This window comes from Takifugu rubripes, chromosome 16 (genome assembly GCF_901000725.2).
Source record: "Takifugu rubripes chromosome 16, fTakRub1.2, whole genome shotgun sequence".
Classification (NCBI taxonomy): Eukaryota; Metazoa; Chordata; class Actinopteri; order Tetraodontiformes; family Tetraodontidae; genus Takifugu; species Takifugu rubripes.
The window spans coordinates 11,562,332-11,584,100 of NC_042300.1; the positions used below are offsets into that span (position 1 = coordinate 11,562,332).

Here is a 21,769-nt window from a genome sequence, read left to right on the forward strand (position 1 = left end):
AAATGGCTTAACTGGATTCAGAAAATCGGGAAGTGGCTTTTGCAGCCATATGTGAAGCATGTGTGACCTTTAAGTGTCGTGGCTCTTGTAGACAAGCTACCGGTGCTTCCTGGAGGCCCCCCCCACCCCCAGTGATCGCTCTGATCTTGTAAACAGGAAGCAATTTATTGATGGAATTATGTGTGTAACTGCTGTGATTGACCCAGTTTCAGTTGCTTCAGCTGCACCACAAATGCAAAAAGGAAATGAAGCAAAAGTTACATGAGTCGGTCACATGAGCCAGTTAGCCAGTTAGCCGCCACTTTTAACTTAAAAGGGGAGCCGCCAACTTTTATAAACAGGATCTTCTTTTGGCCTAAAACTGGGCTCAGTTTCTCACAGTTTCTCTGCCTGACAGAAAAACTTTAATAATTTAATAATGCAGACTGTCAGTCAATGTCTGTACTGGCCACCCTTCCACAAAACAACATAGAACCTGGCATTAAAAGCCAACAGCAAGATTAAACTGACGTGGTTATTCTCACATTTCCATCCTCACAGCGTGCGATCAGCTCTCCCTTGGGGTCGCAGCCATTTTTGGCCCCTCGCACAGCTCGTCGGCCAACGCGGTCCAGTCCATCTGCAATGCTCTGGGGGTTCCCCACATCCAGACCAAGTGGAAACACCAGGTGTCCGACAACAGGGACTCGTACTACGTCAGCCTCTACCCCGACTTCTCCTCCCTCAGCAGAGCCATCTTGGACCTGGTGCACTTCTTCAAGTGGAGAACGGTCACTGTGGTGTATGACGACAGCACAGGTACAGGTACAGTGGGTGTCTGTCTTCCTCGTCTGGCGCCGTTCCTGTTTGGCACGCACGTTAAAGCCTCCGCGCCTCAAAAGTCAGGGCGAGTAAGAGGATCCAGGTCGAATACAGAGTGCACCGGGGGCCTTTGTTACCGATCATGTTAATTAAAAAATCAATTGCTCACCGTTCCGCCTGAGTCCGGCAGGTGCTGTCAGGCTTCCAGAAGAGTGAGCAGCAGGGCAACAGAACCCAGAGCCTCATAACCCAGAGTAACCCGACCTCAGTCTGTTAATACAACAAAGAGGTTCTCAGGCTCTGTGGGCGAGGGGCAAATGCGTCCGTTCCCCATCTCTTTGACGTTTTGAAGTCGTGGAGCGGGCCATTATATTTCCGGATGATCTGATTGTAAATTTAAAATTTCCTCTGGCAAGGTCAGCGTTTGATATTCCGGGTGAATTTCCGAACAAGAATTGGATTTTCTGCTACATCACTGCCGCTTTCAGAATCGCTGCCGCCACCTTGGCGGCGCCACAGCGGCGTTTGTCTCGTCCCTCTCGCTGCATTATTCCAACTCATCCCCTTGACCTCGTGTCACTTCCTGCCTCTGAGCTCGGTCTGTTCACACCCTCGCTCTCCGTCCGCCACCCCGGTGCGATGCCAAAAGGTGACCTCTCGCTCCAGTCCCTGTCAGCCACGGCCGTTTGCACCTCTCTCTCTTCGCCGTGGCCCACCTGACTCCCCGAGAAGTGACAGCTGCATAAGCCGTGTTGCTTCCCTCCGCTACTTCCACCTGGTCCCAGGCTGTAATCACACGGCTTCATGCTCCAGGGCCCGGCGCTGCTGATTGGAGTCTATCTGACGGCTGGCAGGAAAAACTATCGGAGGAGATAAAATATTCACACACAGCCTTTAGAAGATCCAGAGGGGGAGTCCGGAGGCATTAGCCACAACCCACAAATGTCCAAACTGACAGTGATTCACAAACATTGAGCTCCCTTGACAGGTTCTTTTTTTATTTTGTATTTTTTTTTAGTCTAACACCTCCCCAAGTGTCAGTCTGAACAAAACAGGGGGTGGCGCAGACGTGCACCAGAGCAGGGATCTATCGGGATTACCCCGAGGAACGCTCTAGGAGGTACTGGACCCCCATCTTTCAATAGGCTTGAGGGAGACCCGGCCCCACTCACGGGCAGACCATCAGACTGCTCACCCAGCACTTCATTTCCAAATTTTAAAAAAAGATCCGAGAAAGTAGCCCCACACAAAAAAGAATTCCATCTTTCTCCAGTTCCCTTTCAAACCGTCCGCGCTGTTCTATCCATTTTTATAACAGTGGCAAGTAATCATCTCTCCCATCAATCCGGCCCCTTTCATCCCTGCATTCTGAAGTTCTTTTCCGAGGCAGAAGCTCATTGTAATCTCATCACAGCGTCTCCCAGAGAGCTTTCCACCTGAGCGTGAGGTCGAGAAATGAAAGGTGAAGATTGGAGCTCAATATGTGGCAGCGGCGGTCTTCGGGGGCAAGTGCGAGCCGAGCAAACACGGGCTCCCTCATCAGCGCACATCAGACCCGCACGTGAGAGACGGGAGCGAGGGGATTGACTGTGACTTTCCATCAGGCCGGAATTGAACCTGTTGTGCCGTATCGCACAAGACGAGAGTGGCTCGACATTCAGGAGGCTTCTGCAGGGTCGGAATTTTCTGTAGGCGGATGCAGATCGAAATTCTTTCTATTTTGTGCTTCTGCTATGAAAGCGCAACGTGCTGTTTGGTGTTAAATTCTCCTGATGGGTCTGTAGTCCGTTTGCCTGCCAAAGGAGCGTGGGCGAATCAATAGACTGGATTAGGAAGGGAAGCAAGAGTCTTATTTTGTTGGGGGGGGGGGGGCTTTTTTGCAGAGAAAAACTGAATCCCGGAGGTTTTTGTGGTGAGATGTATCTTAAAATGGCAGCGGATCAAACATTTAATGCAGCTCCGTCCTCACAATTCCTCTTCCGTGTCCTCTTCCTCTTTGTCTGCAGGTCTCATTCGACTGCAGGAGCTGATCAAGGCTCCGTCACGATACAACATTCGTTTGAAGATCCGCCAGCTACCCACAGAGACCAAGGATGCCAAGCCACTTCTGAAGGAGATGAAGAAGGCAAAGGAGTTCCATGTCATCTTTGATTGTGGACATGAGATGGCTGCCTGGATCCTCAAGCAGGTATGAGCCGGGATTCTTTATTGGAATCCAACCTAAACCTGCGCGGGTGCACGACCCCCGTTCGCTACAATCCGATGCAGTCCAACAGTCAGATGATGAGGTTTGAGGCGCCGCTTCGCGTGCTGCATGCTAACATTACAGTAAATCTGAAAACAGCGTTCAGGCCTCTTCTTTTGAAGTCCTGATTTAATCAGACAGATTCCTGTGATGTGATGCAACTGTAGAACGTGATGGTTCCACTGGCCTCAATTAGCAAGAACACACCAGCGGGTAACGGTGATCTCGGACAGGGCAGTTAGTCCGTGAACGCAACACAACACACGTCCACAGCGGGGTCAGAGCGACTCCTTCCTTGTCATGTGACCTCTCATCCTCTGGTTCTGCCTGATATTCCGACCTTTTAGACTGTTATGCTTTGATCACGATGACGTCCTGCTTTGATCTTTGCCCTTGCTCGGTCCGTTTGTGTGCTTCCTTTATTATCTCTAATTTCTCGTTTTTTTTCCCCGACCTTCCTAATTTCCACATGTAGGAAGACGGACCCAAGCCCTCAACAACCCAGTTCATCAATTTGTCTAAAATAACGAGTTCACGTGTGCTGCGTTCCACCAGTAATGAAAACGATTCCGCTACCTGCTCCATCCGCCTCTAATCTGGTCGTGGAATATGAGCTCTTCGTCTGACCCATCGTATCGGATGCTCTCTATTGAACAATAAAGCGTTTAAATTAGGATTCCTAACTCTGCTCACAGGCGCGTTAAATTCATTTCACAGCGGCGCGTTATTTAGCAGAAGTGGGCGAGTTTCTTATTTGGCCTGTCAGAAGTGAAGAAGAAGAAGTGAAGTCGTCTTAGAGGCACAAAGAGCCAGCTGAAACCTGAATTGTCAGATCTTCCTTCCGGGTCTGTCAATTCCTGAAATCTATCTGCTTTTATTTTTGTTTCTCTCCAACAAGAGCTCGATTATTTCCTCCTCACATTGAGAGGGAGGTGTGAAACAAACAAAATCACATTAGCACAAACAACACATGTCGTGTGAAAACAGCTAATTAAAAGTCTTTATTAAAAAAAAATACTCAGGGTGGTTTTGGATCTGTATTAGGAAAAGGAGCTGGTCGACTTTAAACCTTTTTTTCAAATGAACATCCTTCGCTGTTGGCTTGTTCTGCCGGGAGGAAGATTATATTATTGCTTTTGTTCTTTCTTTTTTTGTTTCATAACCCCAAAGGGGTTATTTTAATGTCAAGCGTTATTTGTGCTGACAGACGCACGAGTGACTGAAAGGCTGACTGGAACAAACACAGCTTTTATTGTGGAGCTCTAGAGCTTGGTGCTTTACTTACAGCTCTCTCCTCCCCACAGGCCCTGTCCATGGGTATGATGACGGAGTACTACCACTACATATTCACGACCCTGGTGAGTATATGGACCCTCGTTTTATGTTAATGGAGCGGAGATACCACAGGAGGATCATCCGCTGGTGTTCCGAGTTGGAATGGTTTTCCATTTTGATCACTTTTTGATCAGCAGTGGCGCAAAAAAAACCTGCTTTAATGACTCCAGCGGCTTTTTTTTTTTTCATGGGATAAAATGAAACATCCCTCAACCTGATGGAGCGCTTCGTTGGCTAAAAATACCCTCTGAGTGATAACGTAGTGAGTTATGGAAGGTGTTGCAGCTTATTTCCTCTCGCACGCCGACCGTTTCTCACCACCTCGCTGTTCACGTCTCTCCGTGTGCCAGGAAAACAAAAGCGGTTGGAGAATTTTTTTTTCTCCCCTTCTGACTCCCTCAGCATTTGAACTTCTCAAAAGTGCTTTGATGTTTCCCGCTAACTGCTAGCTGCACTCCCGATGACGGAAGCACATCTAATGGTGAGTGCAGAAAATGAGGGCCCCCAGAGCTTCGGAAACAGCCCCGAGTTAATGAGACTTGCGGCTCTTTGGTCCGTTATGGAACAACCAAAGGTAAGTTCAGGGATAGAACAGAGGGCGAGGTTGGCGAAAGCCGACCTTTGGAAGACACTTCTGGGGAGTGAGCGGCAGCAGCTGGTGCTGGGAACGGTAATTACTAAGCCTGCTTCTTGTCGGCGTGGAGACATGCCTGCTTTAACATCAGCCGGTGTTTGGCAGGCTGGACACGGCTCCGCTGGCCGGAGCTCGCTGTACGTTGGTCCGAAGCCATCCGCGCCGCTCTCCGAGCAGGACGGCGAACATTGACCGTGGCGTCCCCCATTCCGCCTCCGTCACCTGCTGCTGCTGCAGTGTCGACCGTGCTGTCGCCTCCCAGACACGCCGGCCTGGTGAGGCGCCAGAAGTGCTGTGCGCAGGACAATTGGGTTGTCCTTTCACTTCCACATGATAGATGGCGGTCCACCAGAAACCTGCCCGTAACCTTGAGAGCCTCTGCTTTGATCTTGGCCTCAGGTTGAGATGAAAACTAATAGTCATAATGAAAAAACAAGCTCTGGAATACTTTGATTTTTGTTTTAAACCGCCATTAAAGTGACTCCACCTTCCCATTGAATTGTCTGATTGATGATCATTGACACGCGTGGGATCATAAACCCTTTGATCTTTTACTGTGCAGGACCTCTTCGCCCTCGACATGGAACCGTACCGCTACAGCGGCGTCAACATGACGGGATTCCGCATCCTCAACACAGAAAACTCTCAGGTGTCATCCATCATCGAGAAGTGGTCGATGGAACGGCTGCAGGCGCCGCCCAAACCCGACTCGGGCCTGTTGGACGGCTTCATGACGGTAGGAACGATTGCGCTTTAGTGCCATTGCTGCTAACGCTGGTCGTCTCATGTCCATCCAGAGTTCAGTAATGTCCTCTCTAGCGAAGACTTTTGGTTAGTTCTGCTGGGATTTAAACGGCCAGTAATGATCTGGTGTGAATGGTAATGGCCGTTTATTGCCCCCCCCCCCCCCCCCCCGCCCCAAGCCTCGCAGCTCTCCTCTGGGAGCGCCGCCAAAATATGACAGTCTGTCAGTCCTCTCCTCGCAGAGAGAGCGAACAAATTGGATGGAAATGATGTCCTCTATTTTTTTTCCGGACGCTTTCCAAAAAGCCTGGGATAAGGTGATTTGAAAGTGAAAGGCAGAACAAGCTTGTCACAGACATTCAAGGTCCCTCTCTGGGTTGGTGCCGGAAGTCTGGTTCATCCTGCCCGCATCGCAACACGTTGCTAGCAGGCGATGTTTTTCAGCCAGGCTTCTCTCTCTCTCTCTCTCTCTCTGTCTCTCGCTCTTTTTCTGCCTGCATTCACAACCCGGTGTCAGAAATCCTCATAACGACACCAGAGAGACTCAAGGACGGACCTTCTGAATTAGACATGGTGCGTGCCCAGACGCTATACCTGCAGCCGCCTCCATCTGCATTCACTTGTGATGAAAAACGAAAGCGCAGACCCGGTGGTGGGTATCCGAATCCTTCCTTCCCTGCATATATCCATGCAAATGTGCCTCTAAAGTTACCCAGCAACAGAAACCGCAGTAAATATAGAAGCACCACAGCTTGTTCCATTCAACAACACTGTGTTTATGCATATTTCCCCCGGAGCAGTGCAGCAAAGGATGAATACGGCTACAAAAAAGGTCAAGTTGCCCGACTTTTGATTTCCTCCATATTACTGAGGATGTGGACATGAAGAATGATGTCGTGTCAGAGCCTATAGTCCATACAGACAGATCGCCCTGGCTTAGAACCACCATTAAATAACAAATAATATGTCCGGAGGCTCTATCGAGCCGGACAGGGTGCTTCATTAGGAGGCTCTATTTATGAGCCCGGCCTCCACGCCTGGTTTTATCGAGTTCCACCCTTGAACTGTGGGAAGGAACGGAAGCGTCGATGTCCAGACTTGGCTACATCGGCGGTTTAAAGTTGCTGCCGGTGAGCCTCAACATGCATTATAAATGTGCAGGACGCGATCATGCTCTCCGCATCTCAAATGTGTTGAATTTATTAATAGATTTGTCCTGACATTTACGCTCCAGCACTCTGGGCCGAGGAGACGCACCGGAGCCACCTCGCCGGGCACCGTTAGATTTGAGTGAGGGATGGCTGACCCTTTTCAGGCCTTATTTTAATTCTTGGGGGGGGGGGGGGACTTCTCGCTGGGCTCCGAGATCGTTTGGTGCGCGGTGGCCAGGCAGCGGTTGTTTAGCAATAGTTACCACGGCAACGGCGCCCGTGTCACCTTGTGATTTCATAAAGGATTGATTGACTGAGACAGGAAGAGGAGGAGGGGAAGTGGAAGCGTGATGGGGGGGGGGCTGAGAGAGAGCAGATCGGACAGTCAAACGTGCGTTTGGGTGTGCGCGATGTTCTGCCGTGCCACTAGGCTCGCATTAATGCGGGTGTAGTGTATAATCACAGTGACACTCGGCGCCTTGGGTGAGGCCGAGTGTTGCCGATGCATAATGAGAAGCTCCTCCTCGGTGAGGAGGCAGCCTGGCAGACACACACACACACACGAACAGACACACACACACACACACACACACACACACATACACACACACACGGGCAGCCTGGCTCTCTGATTATGTTTGTCAGAAGCATCCACAGCATGGAGCAACCCAGAGCTGCTGCTAATTAGCCCAGCAGACAGACAGACAGACAGACAGACAGACAGACAGACAGACAGACAGACAGACAGACGGACATATTTTTAATTGAGGGGAATGAAATGAGGCTTTAGGGGCAGATATCTTCTTCATTTGCACCATTTTCTTCTCCGTCTTTATTTTAGCGAGCTCTAATTACCCCAGAGGAGGGCTGGATGTTCTCCAGCGTCATCAGCGCTGTTGGAAATTGCGGTGTAATGGCTCATAATAATGATTCTTCGTTAATAGAGTGCTGTTGTTTGGGTAACGCACGTGGCATGACGGGGCAGCGCAAAAGCACATTAGCGGAACACAAGACGACGCCAGCGGAGACACGACACATAGAGACACTTAGACGTAGCTAAGGACGTAGCTTTGAATGTGTAGCAGAGCCAGCTAACACTCCCAGGATCCTGTAAAGAATCTCTGATGACATTTATGGGAGAGGAACAACACAACATCCATCTGGATGCTAACCTGCCCTTTCTTACCCCATCAAACAGCACATCACTGCACACGCTGTAGCTTAAACAGAAGCTAATGGAACAAGTAAGCTTGATGAACTAAGCAGGGGAAAAAATGAAAAGTTTTCCGGGGTAAAATTCTTTTTTATTGCTGCTAGTTTAACAGCAAATGAATGCGACAATAAATCAAACCTAGTGTGAAATGATGCCAGCATTTGCAATCTGGACCCATTAGTGCTCACACATTTAAAACCCTCATCCAGCGTGAGCTTTCCGACCGTCTTATCAAGGCCACAACCGGCTTTTTGCTGTTGCAATATTTAAAAATGTCCAAGTATTTCTGCATCGGCTAAGAATTCCGTCATGCAAAGGCCATAAATGTGCCATAAATTAGGCCTTGCCTGTTACTTCCCTACGAAAGGGGCGGGGCTTGGCCGGGTGGGGGGGGCTCTGTGGTGAACGTGTTGTTGGGTAGAACATGGCCGCCGGTCAGGAGAGAATTCTGACTAATGAATCTCACCCACTGAGGTTTGTGTGTGCGTGTGTGTGTGTGTGTGTGTGTGTGTGTGTGTGTGTGCAGTCGCGTTTAGCCAAATTTGGTGGTTGCCAGTCCTAGTGATATTGGCTGCAGGACAGGGAAATTGGCTTTACTGGAAATTAGCTTATAAATCTGGGGATTGGTTGGTCCTAATGTGATTTCAGCGCTCACCTCGCAGCTTCATTAGGTGAAATTAAAAGTCAACACGGGAATTTTGTGTTGCGGATTCAAGCCGCGGCCGTGTGATGGATCTCATCAGCACAAACGCTAATATAGCGCACGACTATTACAATTATGCTAATCGGGAAGCCGTCATTAATATACCAATAAAGATATTTGTCACTCTGGGATGTACAATCCTGACATCAAGGCCTTCAACACACACCTGCACGCACGCGCACATCCACACACACATATCAAGCATTTTTGTATTTTGATGATGCCTTCAGGGTGGAAGCTAACAGAACCAGCTCCAGAGAGGTTCGCAGGTTGGCTGCAACCATTAAACACTGATCCCTCTCGCTCTGATCCCAGTTGGCAGAGGAGAGAGAGCCTTTTAAAGACGGCGACTGTGGAGAGCAGACACTCGATGCCCTGTGCAGGGCACCACCAGCTGGGCCTGGCACCACTTCAACATTATTAGCGCCAATGCTCCTGTGCTCTATAGAAGCCTTTTGTGAATGCAAACAGGCTGTGGAAGAGAGAGATATGGAAGTTGAGTATGGGAAAGAAAAAAGCATCTTCTTCTTCCCCCCTGATTTCACTCCCAGCAAATTTCCCTTTAATGTCCAGCTCAATTTGTTGCCTTCGGAAGTCAGAAAGAGCAAAATGGAGCCCAGGACATCACAAACAGAAGCACCGATGAAAGCAGTTCTTAACATACAAATGCGTGCCCACAGGCACACGGCAGACATTCCAGCATGGCAAGTAGGCGTGGGTTTGGATGTTATATGGGACAATAAAGATCAGCGCGCAATCAAGGACCACAACCCTCAGCAGATCGTGCTCATTCAATCCCGCCCTGGAGGCAGGAGAAGGCTGTTTCTATCATGGCCGCCCTGGTGTTCAGGGATATTGTTCAGCCTTGAGATCAGCGCGTTATCGTCCTTTGGGAGCTGCACTCACATGTGGACACAGAGGAGCATGTATGAACAAGATGTGCATTTTTAAGCATATAGTCTCAGGTGACTTTTCCAGTAAGAGGAAAAACGTCCCCCTACCCATTTAAAGCTGGCCAAAGCTAATGATTCTATATGAGGGAATACCATCTTGCTAAGTGGCTACTTAATCAGATTGGCTGCGTGGTGCTAATTAGGGTGGACTCGAGTGTGTAGTGCTGCCAATGGTGCACTCTCCAAGGATCTGGTGGGACTCGCAGCGTTCCCAACCTCTTTTTAAAGATTTTAATACCAAATATACATGTATATTAAAAATGAAATTTCAAAAGGGCGACGTGCCACTTTGGGTTAGATGAGAACAACAAATGTTGGGTCCCGACTTTATATGCTTATTTATGAGGCTCAGAGAAGGACTTTTGCTCATCTGGGGATTTGAGGGAAACTTAATCTACTGCTGTGAATTATAATGTGAGCGCTAATCACAAAGAAAAGCTCCATTAAGCACGGCCGCGCTTCCGAGAGATGAAATCAGAACGTGCGTACATGCTGAACTACCACTGACACTGTGCTCACAGTGCCGTCGTCCCTGCAGCTGTGCCGGCGATCGTGGCCCGACACTGTTTATATGCTAATTTAGTCAAACACGCTCGTTGTTATCCGCCATTTGGGCGGCGATCAGCTTTGTTTGGCACTGCGAAACACTAAATATCGTTCAGACTTAGCAAAGTATGCGGAGCTGCTCTTCAACTTGTCCAGGTTGGGATGGTATTTTAGTATCTTGCTGAGTATTTATACTGTACCTGACAGACAGCTTATTTCAGCGGATCACATTTCCCACAGGACCCGTTATTCATTATCACCATTTAAAGTGGTTTTAAGCCGAGACCAAAAAGGAAACTATGAATGTGCCTTCGCATAAATCCCGCTTCCTCAATGCCTGTGTGACCCAATGGTCCTCATCAGGAGCGGAGAGTTTAGCTTCTAAAAGGAAAAGGAAAAGGCTGTAACTGCTCCGTCGCCTCGGCGTGTGGAAATTCAATGCGAGAAGGGGATTAAACTGCCAACATGGCAGCCCCCCCCCCCCCCTCTCTCCCCGCCATCTGGGCAAATCTGAGCGTTTCACACGTTTCACTCAAACACTGTCAGAAAAGCAAAGCCCAAACTGGGAGGACGGCAGAACAGAGAGAATTCCCAAGTGACTGAATCGGGATGCATCATCAGCCGACGCGGCCGTGCCAAAACCACTAATGTGGACATTTATCGATGTCGTAAAAAAAGATTTGGACCCTTCGGAGTGAAATATGTTTACTTCCTGAAACTAAAGAGGAATGTAGTGCTGACACCTTCACATGCCTCCAGTCTCAAAGTGGAACAAGGCAATTAGCTCAATAGCTTAGCATTAATGGCCAGGATTCACGTGGGTTGGATGGCTGCGTGACAACCCCATAACCGCTAACCTAAACTAAGCTAAACCTCTAAATATAATTATTCCCTAATCTAGCTGAGTCGGTGGAAGGCGTCAACCATTAAAACCACTAAGTGATTCTTTTTATGCAGCAAATTCTGCCAACGGTTGCTGTGGAAATGAATGTAAAATGGTATTTTGCATTCAACATGAATTAATAATGGACAAGGAATTCTGACCGGCATCCACGCGCCTCATGAAAATGCATCCTTCGCCCATGAAGCTGATAAATAAACCAGCATCTCCAAGAGTGTGAAGCCGAGGGAAATTTAATTGAAAGTCTAATCCCCCTGTATTTCTCACTGAATGCTGCGTACTCAACTAGAGGAAATTTAATTGCTGAAAAATCACAGATATTAGAAATGCGGTTATTTATCTGACATTATGAGTCACCTCCTCCTCGCGCCGGCGGAGCGGCGCAAATCCGCGTAAACTATGGAATGAATAGTTTCCTCCCTCCTCTGTCAAATCAACCCCGGCGGGCCTCTCAGCCTGTGATCCGAGGGTAGAGCGACCCCGGCATCAGGAAAACAAGCGCCCCCCCCGCCCCTTCCCGCTGATGCTGGATCTCTGATGCTAAAGGCAGCGGCGGCGCGCGTGCCCGTTAGCTTGTGTTGTTGCCGTGCGCCTGGCAGCTGCAGCCCAGGGATGCCTGGTGAATAACAGGTCAGAGCTAATCTCATTTGGACTAATCAGATGTATATGATATGGATAAACAGCTGAGTTCCAGCGTGCACAGGCGGCAGCTCCATGCATCCATCGCCACTCCAGCAATGTGTGTGTGTGTGTGTGTGAGTGTGTGTGTGTGTGTGAGAGAGAGAGAGTAATTTGTGGTGGAGGACTGATTGAGAAGAGGTGAAGAGAAAAGGGGGGGTGCAGCATTATCAGAGGAATTATGGAGTTATGGTGGGGAGTCGGTGCTGAATACTGATGCAGAGGAGAGGAATATATTTACACACACACACACACGCACACACACACACACTCAGACATGCAGCTACAGGCAGCTCAGTGTGCAGATCACCTGCGCCATATGAGGAAACTTCTTTTCAACCCTCATTTGTTCCTCCTGAAAGCTGAGATTTTTGGGGGGGTCATTTGGGGCACTTCGTTTGAAGCTCTGCCCCCTCGCCGTGTAAGCACCCCCCAGGGTCGAAGATTGGTTTCACTTAAACCACTTGAAACAACCATGACAGACCCACAGCGAGGCTCTGAAATAAATATCGCGATCGCACTTGGATTGCTTTTAAATTGAATGCAATCTGCCAGAGCCGTCATCCCATCATCCCCCCCCCCCTCCTCCCCATCCTTGATCTCTTCATCTTCCACTCGATGCCAGCTTCTTCTTCTTCTCCTTTTTTTTTTGTTCCATCACAAAAGGATTTTTTTTCGGAATCTGTCTGCTACAAAGGAATCAGAAAAATGGAAAAGAGGGAACTCTTTTCCATATCCGTCATCTGAGCCAGATAATGTCTGATGCATCAACGATTGGAAGGTGAAAGCTGCCCGGGAATGCTTCTCTTTTCCGATGCTCTGAGTTAATATCGGCTAAATCGGTGGGATAAATCAGCACAGGCGGCAAACGCAGAAGATTGTTGGTAAAATGTCCTATTGTAAACTGGCCTTGCGTCGTAAAATCAATCTTTATGTCACAATAAAGGCATTCTGCCGCGTAATGCCGCCCACATAAAATATGTGCTTACAGATTCAGACTGTAAAGTTTTCATTATGGGATGTCAGAGGTTTCGCTGTGGTTTAACAGGATGTCGTGTGTAATTCCTACACACAGACCGGATCTCATAACGCCTTATATTTCCAAATTCCCCCCTTTTTCCAGGCCTGGCTCCCGAGGTTTGGCAGGAAATGATGAACGTTCACTGTGGAAGAGTGACCCTCCCGCCATCACGGCTCCATATGGAATCACAAATCCATCATATTACACTTCTTTCGGAGGGCCGTAGGAAGCAAGGGCTGCCAGCAACAGGGGCTATATTTAGACGTGACGTCGTCAGAAGCAGAAAACTTTCTGAGATTTTCCGAGTGTGTTTAAATGCATAATCGCTCAAAGGGCGACGCTGGCTTGATCTTTATGAATAATGGAAGACCAAAAGTGCTATTGATTGTTTTCAAAGGCAAAAGTCAGCGTTGCTGCAGCAAAGGTCAAAAGAGGAGCCAAGGTTACAAAGGTCAAAGGCGGATTTTATAGTTTTTTTTATAGACCTCCAAACTCAAATCTGCTGAACGCCTCAACCCAGGCAGCCGAATCTACTGTTTTCAAGTTGGACGGGAGGAAAACCTTCAGATCAGATTCAGCTGCCGTTTGGAAATATGTCAGGAAGAAAAGAGGGAATTCGATTCAATTGCACGTTCTGCGTAATCCAGTAATTGGATGAGAGAACATCGAGAACCTCCGCTTCAGCGGAGAGGATCCTAGTTAGATGCTGACTGTGTCAAACCGCTCTGCTGTTTATGAAATAGATGAGCCAGATGGACTCTTCTCCTGAGCAGTGTTTGCCATTAGAACTATAACAAAAGGACACACACACGCACACACACACACACACGCGCACACACACACACACACACACACAGCCCTGCAGATACGCTGTAGCTGTTGCAGCGTGCACAGATGTATTTGCCATTCTAGAACCTTCTCCGTTTGACTCTACGTAAAGTTTTCCTATCTGTAATTGAACTGTCACCATAGATACGCTTTGGATCAACGGCACAGGTGGTCTCGTCCCCTCCCCCACCCCGATACTCCCAAACGTTTCATGCTTTTCTGGTGTGGATGCACCATTTCACCCACGGAGACAACGCAGGATTGGCTCCAGCTCAGTGCCCCCCCCCCCCCCCCCGCTGTGCCACCGGAGCCCTGCCGGTCCGCTCCGGCATCCCAGGGAGCGAAGGGTTCCAGATACGCTGAGGTCTCGCACTCATTTTTCATCCTCGGCTGCAGGTTGGTCACCCAGGACTCATCAAATGAGATCAGCACAGTGTGTTTCAGCCACTGAGGGAGCGTGGAAATGGGATCAGAGCTGAGCTGTGACGTGTTGACCTGAGTAAATGTGGAGTGCGAACCGCGGGGAGGCTCTCACAGTAGCGCGTGTGCCCGTCAGAGCCACGAAGACGAATCTCAGCATGTCAGTGTGAAAATGTTCAGTCTGAGCTCTCAGTCCCTCTGGAGGCTCCCGTGTGATGTCATGAGCCGCGCCTGTTTAGCATGCTAGGCCGGGTCGGACGCTGCTCCTCCTGCCTCGGCGCCCGTTTGGGCTCCCGCTCTGCGGAGGAGAGGCGCGCCCATCAGAAAGCATTAGTCTTCACGCTGACAGGCCGGGCTTCCGCTGAGACTCTCTCCCTGGTGGAGCTTCTCAAATCGCTCCAGACAGCGGTGGGGTAGTTTTTCTAACAGGCGGAGACACCGTGCCATTTGTGCGGGGCATTTACTGCTGCCTCCTCTCCTAATTTATGTCCTCGTCTGCCGACCAACGAATAAAACAAGACACCAGAGACGTGACGTCGTTCCTTACGCTCCCCCGAAAGGTCGTAAGTATCGGCAGGTGTTATGAAGGCCTCCACTGATACCCCCCCCCCCCCCCACCTCCTGTGTCTGCAGACAGACGCGGCGCTGATGTACGACGCCGTGCACGTGGTGGCCGTGGCCGTGCAGCAGTCGCAGCAGATCACCGTCAGCTCTCTGCAGTGTAACCGCCACAAGCCCTGGCGCTTCGGGGGACGCTTCATCAACCTCATCAAAGAGGTACGGGGTCGCCGGGGCTTCACCCCTAACGTGGTCCGCTGCGTGTCGGAGGGGTGCGGCGACGCACCTGTGCTTTAACGAACTGTTGTTGTCTTCCTGTTTTGTTCCCCATCTTCTTTGCAGCGCTCATATCAAAGCCGCTGCATAATTCTGGCCGGGGTCGGCTACCCGCTTTGTTCTCCCCAGTTTGCTTTCGAAAATATCATCATTACGACTCTGGATAGTATAATTGCAGGTGCTTTTCAGAACAAGACACTGTCCCCCCCCCCCCCATCTGCTCGTGCTTTCCACACCCGTCTGTTCCTCCAACCGCCTTTGATGTGAAACTTCAAGCACAATGAAGCACATGCATAATGAACTCTTACCTGTCAAACCTGCCTTCACTCTCGCCATCGCCCCCCCCCCCCCCCCCCCCCCCCCCCCCCCTCGTTTTGTTACAGAGGTAGATGGCGAGGGCCAGAGACAGACAGAATTCCTAATTAGGCCAGAAAAAGAAAAGTTTTCCGCTTCAATTGGTGGGATTGATGTCGCTGAGAAAAGCAGCTACTCAGAATTCCAGTTGGTGACGCCATGAGCTTCTGTCTGCAGGCGCACTGGGACGGCCTGACTGGGCGCGTTCTCTTCAACAAAACCAACGGTCTGAGGACAGATTTCGACCTGGACGTCATCAGTTTGAAGGAGGAGGGCTTGGAAAAGGTATCCCCCATATTAGCGTAGATGAGATGTGAGCCGGGAATACGGAAGTATAGACCATTGTTTCCGGTAGACAAGACTAAGTGATGCAAACTAAAGAGTAAATTGTCTCGACAGATCGGAACGTGGGATCCTCCCAGCGGTCTGAATATGACAGAGGCTCACAATAGCAAGACATCCAACATCACTGACTCTCTGGCTAACAAATCCCTGCGTGTATCCACCATTCTGGTAGAGACAGAACAAATGAAAACGCAGACGCTCGACAAACACAGGTCAATATCAAACTGAAAATTGGCCTGGCCGGGCTCTAATGCCAATTTATTTTCCCGCGCAGGACGAGCCGTACGTGATGTTCAAGAAGTCGGACAAGCCTCTGTACGGGAACGACCGCTTCGAGGGCTACTGCATCGACCTGCTGAGGGAACTCTCGGGCATCCTCGGCTTTCGCTACGAGCTGCGATTAGTGGAAGATGGGAAGTACGGCGCGCTGGATGAGGGCACAGGTCAATGGAACGGCATGGTGCGCGAGCTGATGGATCACGTGAGTCGACCGGAACTCGGAACTCACCGATGATCGCCAAATGCGCTAATGCTAGCATTCTAGCATCACATTTTCCTAAAATATCACATGTTGTTAGCACTCAAATGTCTGATTAAATCCTTCCCAAGGGTCATCGTCATCCTCCTTCCCGGAGGAATGTTATTGACAGGTGTGCGGAACCATAACCTGACACAAAGAGCACACGGTCAATTAGACACGGATTAATCTCATTCCGAAAACAGCTTCCATATTTCCTTTTACCTGCAAATCCATGTGAACTAATGGCCCGAGCAATTTTCTGTCCTTTCTCATTCCGGGCGTACATATTGATCGGACCTACTGTCGACAGAAATCAAATCCTAACACCATTGGTTGTCCTTCGTCAATGGAGTCAAACACCCAACCCCCCCTCCCCCCCTCCCAACCAATCCCACACGCCACCTCTATTATCTCGTTACAGAAAGCGGACCTGGCGGTAGCTCCCCTGGCCATCACCTACGTCAGGGAGAAGGTCATCGACTTCTCCAAGCCTTTCATGACACTGGGGATAAGTATCCTGTACCGCAAGCCCAACGGCACCAATCCCGGGGTGTTCTCCTTCCTCAACCCTCTCTCACCTGATATCTGGATGTATATTCTGCTGGCTTGCTTGGGTGTCAGTTGTGTGCTGTTTGTCATAGCCAGGTAACATGTCACCCCCCCTCCCTTCCCTGCTGTCCTCATTTCCTTTTTGCTCCCCCCACTTCCTTCTTCCTCGATGTTTAGCTCACTGTCACTGACACGCAGCAGTTGCTCCCTCTGGACTTGAAAATGGAGAATTGGGTCTTTGAGAAGCTGTGCTAGGCAAAACCTCTGCAAACACTGGTGTTTACCTTTTAGTCTCTTGGATCCAAACTAAAATGTATAATCTAAGCGCATTTTGATGCACGTTACCCTGGTAACACCTTTACTTCAAGGTCACTTGCTAACATGAGATTAGCTAAAATCGGAGCGCACACTTGTGGGCTCTGTTTGCTGTCTTATTTCGGCGTCATCTACGAGAAAGGTAGAATATTTCAGCTTCTTCAGTCCTCTGACACAAGTTAATCCAAAAGTTTTAACGTTTAACACACAATTTCATCTAATGTTACCGGCCAAATGAATGCAAGTGAGACGAGCAGCAACTGTCACCTAAGTGAGGTCAGAATATGCATATTTGATACCCGTTGTTACCACTCTTGCTCAGGGTAAGTGGAAAGCATGCCGTTCTCCCTTTGATTGTCTTTTGCTTGCAGAGAAACGGCCTTGAATTGTTTCTCCATGCAACACCCGCGTGTGCTCAGCTAAAGCCTAAACTACGCTGATCTCTGTTCGCTGTATGGGTTCCGTCCTAAGTCCGGTACTGAATGATTGCGTGGCCCCCAATTGACTGACCAATTCTCTAAATGCAGAGTATATTATTTTCTTTAATCCCAGCAACCGGAGTGAGTCGTGAGAGCTTATGAAGTCTTGGTTTTGCACAATAAAACATTAAACCCCTCAATCTCACTGGGGATTTGTGTCTTTGAAAGCTCCCCCTCCGTACACACACTCAGAAAGACACACACAAACGCGCATCCGCTTTTTCTCGCTGAATAAATAAGGCGTCTCATTTCAAGCTCCAGCGTAATGGATTCGCTCGATGCCTCCTCCAGCTCTGTTTGTGCTTCGATTGATTCCTCCCTTTATTAACAAATCAGAGATATTCTCTGACCACAAACTCTCTCGCCTTTCTTCGTACATAGCACACAAGAAAAGAGGATCCGTGCTACAGCCGGACACGAGACGGCAGTGGTGCTAAGAACACATCCACCCCCCCCCCCAGCCTCTTCAGCTGGCCTTGTAGAAGAAAGGCAGCAGATCTATAAGGCCATCCGGAGTAATTGAATCCAACAGACAGTTAATGGTGGGAGCCTGTCGTGTTATTGTGGTCAGGGACAGTTGTGGGAGGAGAGAGGTGGAGGCTCGAGCCCTTTTAGAATTCCACGCACAGTTCAGTGTTACCCTCTCGCGCGGTGAGGAGGTGACCTTACGTCTCCATGTTCCACATCACCTTCTTCCTGCTGATCAGTGTGCGGAACATGGCCCGCAGGAATATGGACCAGCTGCAGGCAAAGGTCATACAGACGAACCGGCGGACTGGATGCATACAAAAGATACTGACTGGGACCAACCAAATCCAATTAGAGCATGTACGTGTGTGTGTGTGTGTGTGTGTGTGTGTGTGTGTGTGTGTGTGTCTGAAAAGAGGCTGCTGTGCTGAAGGGTGCCTTGCTTTATTTGTCCTAGCGCATATTTAACCAGTATGGATTTATTTGATTGAGGCAGCGCGGATCCACAGATGCCGACAGACGCACGCCCACACCGCGATGAAGGCACACGTGCAAGCACTCGGGCTCCGCACACGCGCACGCCACATTCCACACCACGAGGCCGTGGTGCCATTTCAGCTGTCTGCATTCTCAAGGAGACGGAGCTCATTGACATTCCAGTAAATCGGGCATCTTGATGCATTTGACAGGGAGAATTATGTGTGTGTCATCGCTGCCGCATCCACGTCGATGAAGCTCAAGGGAGACAGAGCTGGAAATGCGTGACAACATAACAAAAAAAGAAAAGAAAAAATAGCAAAATACGCTATAATTGGCCCGCAGCACCAGTTGGAGAAAACATCACATGACAGGGTGTTTGTATAGAGCTGTACATCCGTCTCAGTCGAGCGGCGGTGAATTCCAGCAGCTATCGGGGAACATTTGGTTTGATCATTTGAAACGCGGAACGGCGCGTGTAAACACCGACATCTGCATATATACTGTACATCTCTACCGGTCTGGGAATGCTCGCTGACAAACGGCGTCTCGCGTTTTTGCTGCCAGATCTGTGATTCTAGTTCGCCGGCTTATCAGCATGCAGCATGTTGGAGGAAGAGCTAAACATCTAACCTGATGGGCCCTGAACCCTGAATAAGCAATGCTCCCTGTAGCGAGCGCTTCAGCACAAACCCAAGCAGATTCTGATGTTTAATGCTAACCCAATCCCCCCCACCCCAGTGCTAATGCCGTGCCACTTTTGCTTAGTATAATAAACGAGAAGCGTCCAAGAATCACCTGAAGACATTGACAATCAGCCCGGGCAGGCGGCCGGGGGTGAAAGTGGAAGCTTTGCGGGGGAAGTGGGGTAATTAGGAGGGAAATGAGGTACGGGCTGTTGAGGTGTGGGTGAGGGGAGAAGAAAAGCAGATAAGGGTATGGAGAGGCATGGAGGCTGCTGGAAAGCAGTCCCGTGTTGGGGAGGGGAGGGGGGGTTCACTGCGTAGGCTGTTGCATCATCAGAGTAGCTGTGATTGCGGTTGCAGTCACGTATAGGCTCCTGAGTCAGTGAATCCAAATGAGCTCTCGAGCCAGCAGGCTGTGGGACATTATCACCGGTGACACTGTTATTCCAGCCTATTGATCCGTCCTCACTATAAGCTGACGGCATTTGAATATGCCAATATGTGGATCTCCGCAAAAGCCGAAATGATCGGCCCTCGTCTCCGCTCTCAGCCTGGGGGCTGCGACACTCAGTTCCTGCACGTTTACATGCTCTTTGTTCCCACTCGCACTGTTTTAAGATGTATCTTTTATGAGCCGTTTAATCTGCACCGGGGAGCCCGATGCTCTTTATGCTGACACACTCTTCTCCCTGTTCTCTCCTGTAGGTTCAGCCCTTACGAGTGGTACAACCCTCATCCCTGCAACCCAGACTCGGACGTGGTGGAAAACAATTTTACGCTGCTCAATAGTTTCTGGTTTGGAGTTGGGGCTCTCATGCAGCAAGGTATTTGCCTCAGCCTGTGGCCGCTGTTGCTCCGCGCAGCTCTCGACACCCCCACTGTCTCTGAGGGTTGGGGGGGTTTCATCCAAGCCAGTGGCAACAGGGAGAGACCTCCGAGGAAGCTAAGCTGTGTCACTGCACATCTGGAATATTTTAAATGCGGTCATCTTAACCCGTGGGCACTCATGGGTAATAAACCCACATGCACGTGTGAGACGTGCACACCAGGTTACGCAGCATTGTAGGTCAGTAAATGTATGCTAATGTTGCTAAATGCTAAAAGAAGTGAGCATAAACATGCGTTCCTCTCAGTGCTCTCTCCTCTTGCCCTTGGCTCAGCACCTCGAGGTCAGTGGGGTGTGGAGTCAGGATTTGAGGTTACCTTGGGTGCATGATTCTCTGGCCCAAACAGCCCCATTGTTATTTGGAAATCATTTATATTCGAACTGTGTAAACTGTCACTTGTGACTGTGGGGAGATCCTCTTAAAGGTCCAGGGTGCGCGAATTTTAAACACTGGCCATCAAAAATCACACAATGTATAAAAATCACATTTTCCTTATAGTGAAAAAGTACTCAGTTTAAGACATCAAGACAAATATGGACTTGAATGCAAATGTTATAGTACTCGTCAGCTGGAATCAATCACGTTTGCAAGTAGCAACAAGCCTCTGGTTTGGTAATATTTCATTCCTGTAGCTTCTTGCCACTCATGGGGTTGGGATTTCATTCCTGCAAGCTCTGGGGAAGCAGATCTCTCACACTGGGCCGTTAAGTGCTCTCTAGAGGCATCTTCAACAAGTGGCACATCAGCATTGATAAGGCTGTTTTGAAATGGTTCGGCTCGTTCAATACAAATATGCATTAGCATCCAGACCATGATGAGACTCATAATGACGACTTGCTGAGACTTTTGAGGCCTGATATTGATCCCTGCCAACTCCCTTACACCAGGCTCAGAGCTCATGCCCAAGGCCCTGTCAACTCGAATAGTGGGAGGCATCTGGTGGTTCTTCACCCTCATCATCATTTCCTCATACACGGCCAATTTGGCTGCCTTCCTCACTGTGGAGAGGATGGAGTCCCCCATAGACTCTGCTGACGACCTGGCCAAGCAAACCAAAATCCTGTATGGGGTGGTGGAGGACGGCGCCACCATGACCTTCTTCAAGGTATCAGACTCAAGGTTCTGCTTTCTGGCTAATGAAGGCGGAACAGGTGACATCACAAACCCAGCCTAGGATATTTACAGCCGTGCATCCTGCATGCCGTCCCCCGCCCTAACAACTTCTGCTGTCGTTATAAATGCAGCTGACTGATGTCTGGGAAAAGGTGGCTGCCACAAAAATGCCAAAGTCAAGTCATGCTAATGAAAATGGGTTAGAACAAGCGACAGCGCTACATCTAAAATCCTAAACAGCATGCACGATGCATAAAAAAACCCTATTAGGATACTTTCTGAAACGTCACAGATCATAAATGGAAAAACGAATTAGATCATAGCAGAATTAAACTTCAGGTCCAATGTTTAATGCTGCTGGAAAAGCTATCAGAAGTACAAAGAAATCAATTCCTTTGACCAAACATCCCACATTTACAGTGTTGTTTTTCCCGAGCAAGTAGAAATTTTGTATCTTTCGAGGCTGACAAATGGCCGTATTTACTAGCAAATACCATTATTTCATATTCAGGAAAGATGGCAAATAAAAAAACAGCATAATAATTAGTTCAGGGACAGTGATGCTTGAC

General features: G+C 49.2%; 1 protein-coding gene across 2 annotated transcripts in view; it reads left to right on the plus strand.

Annotated features, from left to right (window-relative positions):
* LOC101075174 (glutamate receptor ionotropic, kainate 2-like) overlaps nt 1-21,769 on the plus strand; it is a 41,452-nt gene that overhangs the window by 14,071 nt on the left and 5,612 nt on the right. The window contains exons 3-13 of one of the 2 annotated variants that reach the window (XM_029849803.1): nt 541-804; nt 2,808-2,989; nt 4,351-4,404; nt 5,578-5,751; nt 14,807-14,950; nt 15,539-15,646; nt 15,761-15,874; nt 15,981-16,187; nt 16,648-16,871; nt 19,906-20,024; nt 20,975-21,192. In XM_029849803.1, coding sequence (XP_029705663.1) covers nt 541-804; nt 2,808-2,989; nt 4,351-4,404; nt 5,578-5,751; nt 14,807-14,950; nt 15,539-15,646; nt 15,761-15,874; nt 15,981-16,187; nt 16,648-16,871; nt 19,906-20,024; nt 20,975-21,192 — 1,808 coding nt within the window. The remainder of the gene's footprint in view (nt 1-540; nt 805-2,807; nt 2,990-4,350; nt 4,405-5,577; nt 5,752-14,806; nt 14,951-15,538; nt 15,647-15,760; nt 15,875-15,980; nt 16,188-16,647; nt 16,872-19,905; nt 20,025-20,974; nt 21,193-21,769) is intronic. The other variant, XM_029849804.1, reaches the window with a different exon arrangement.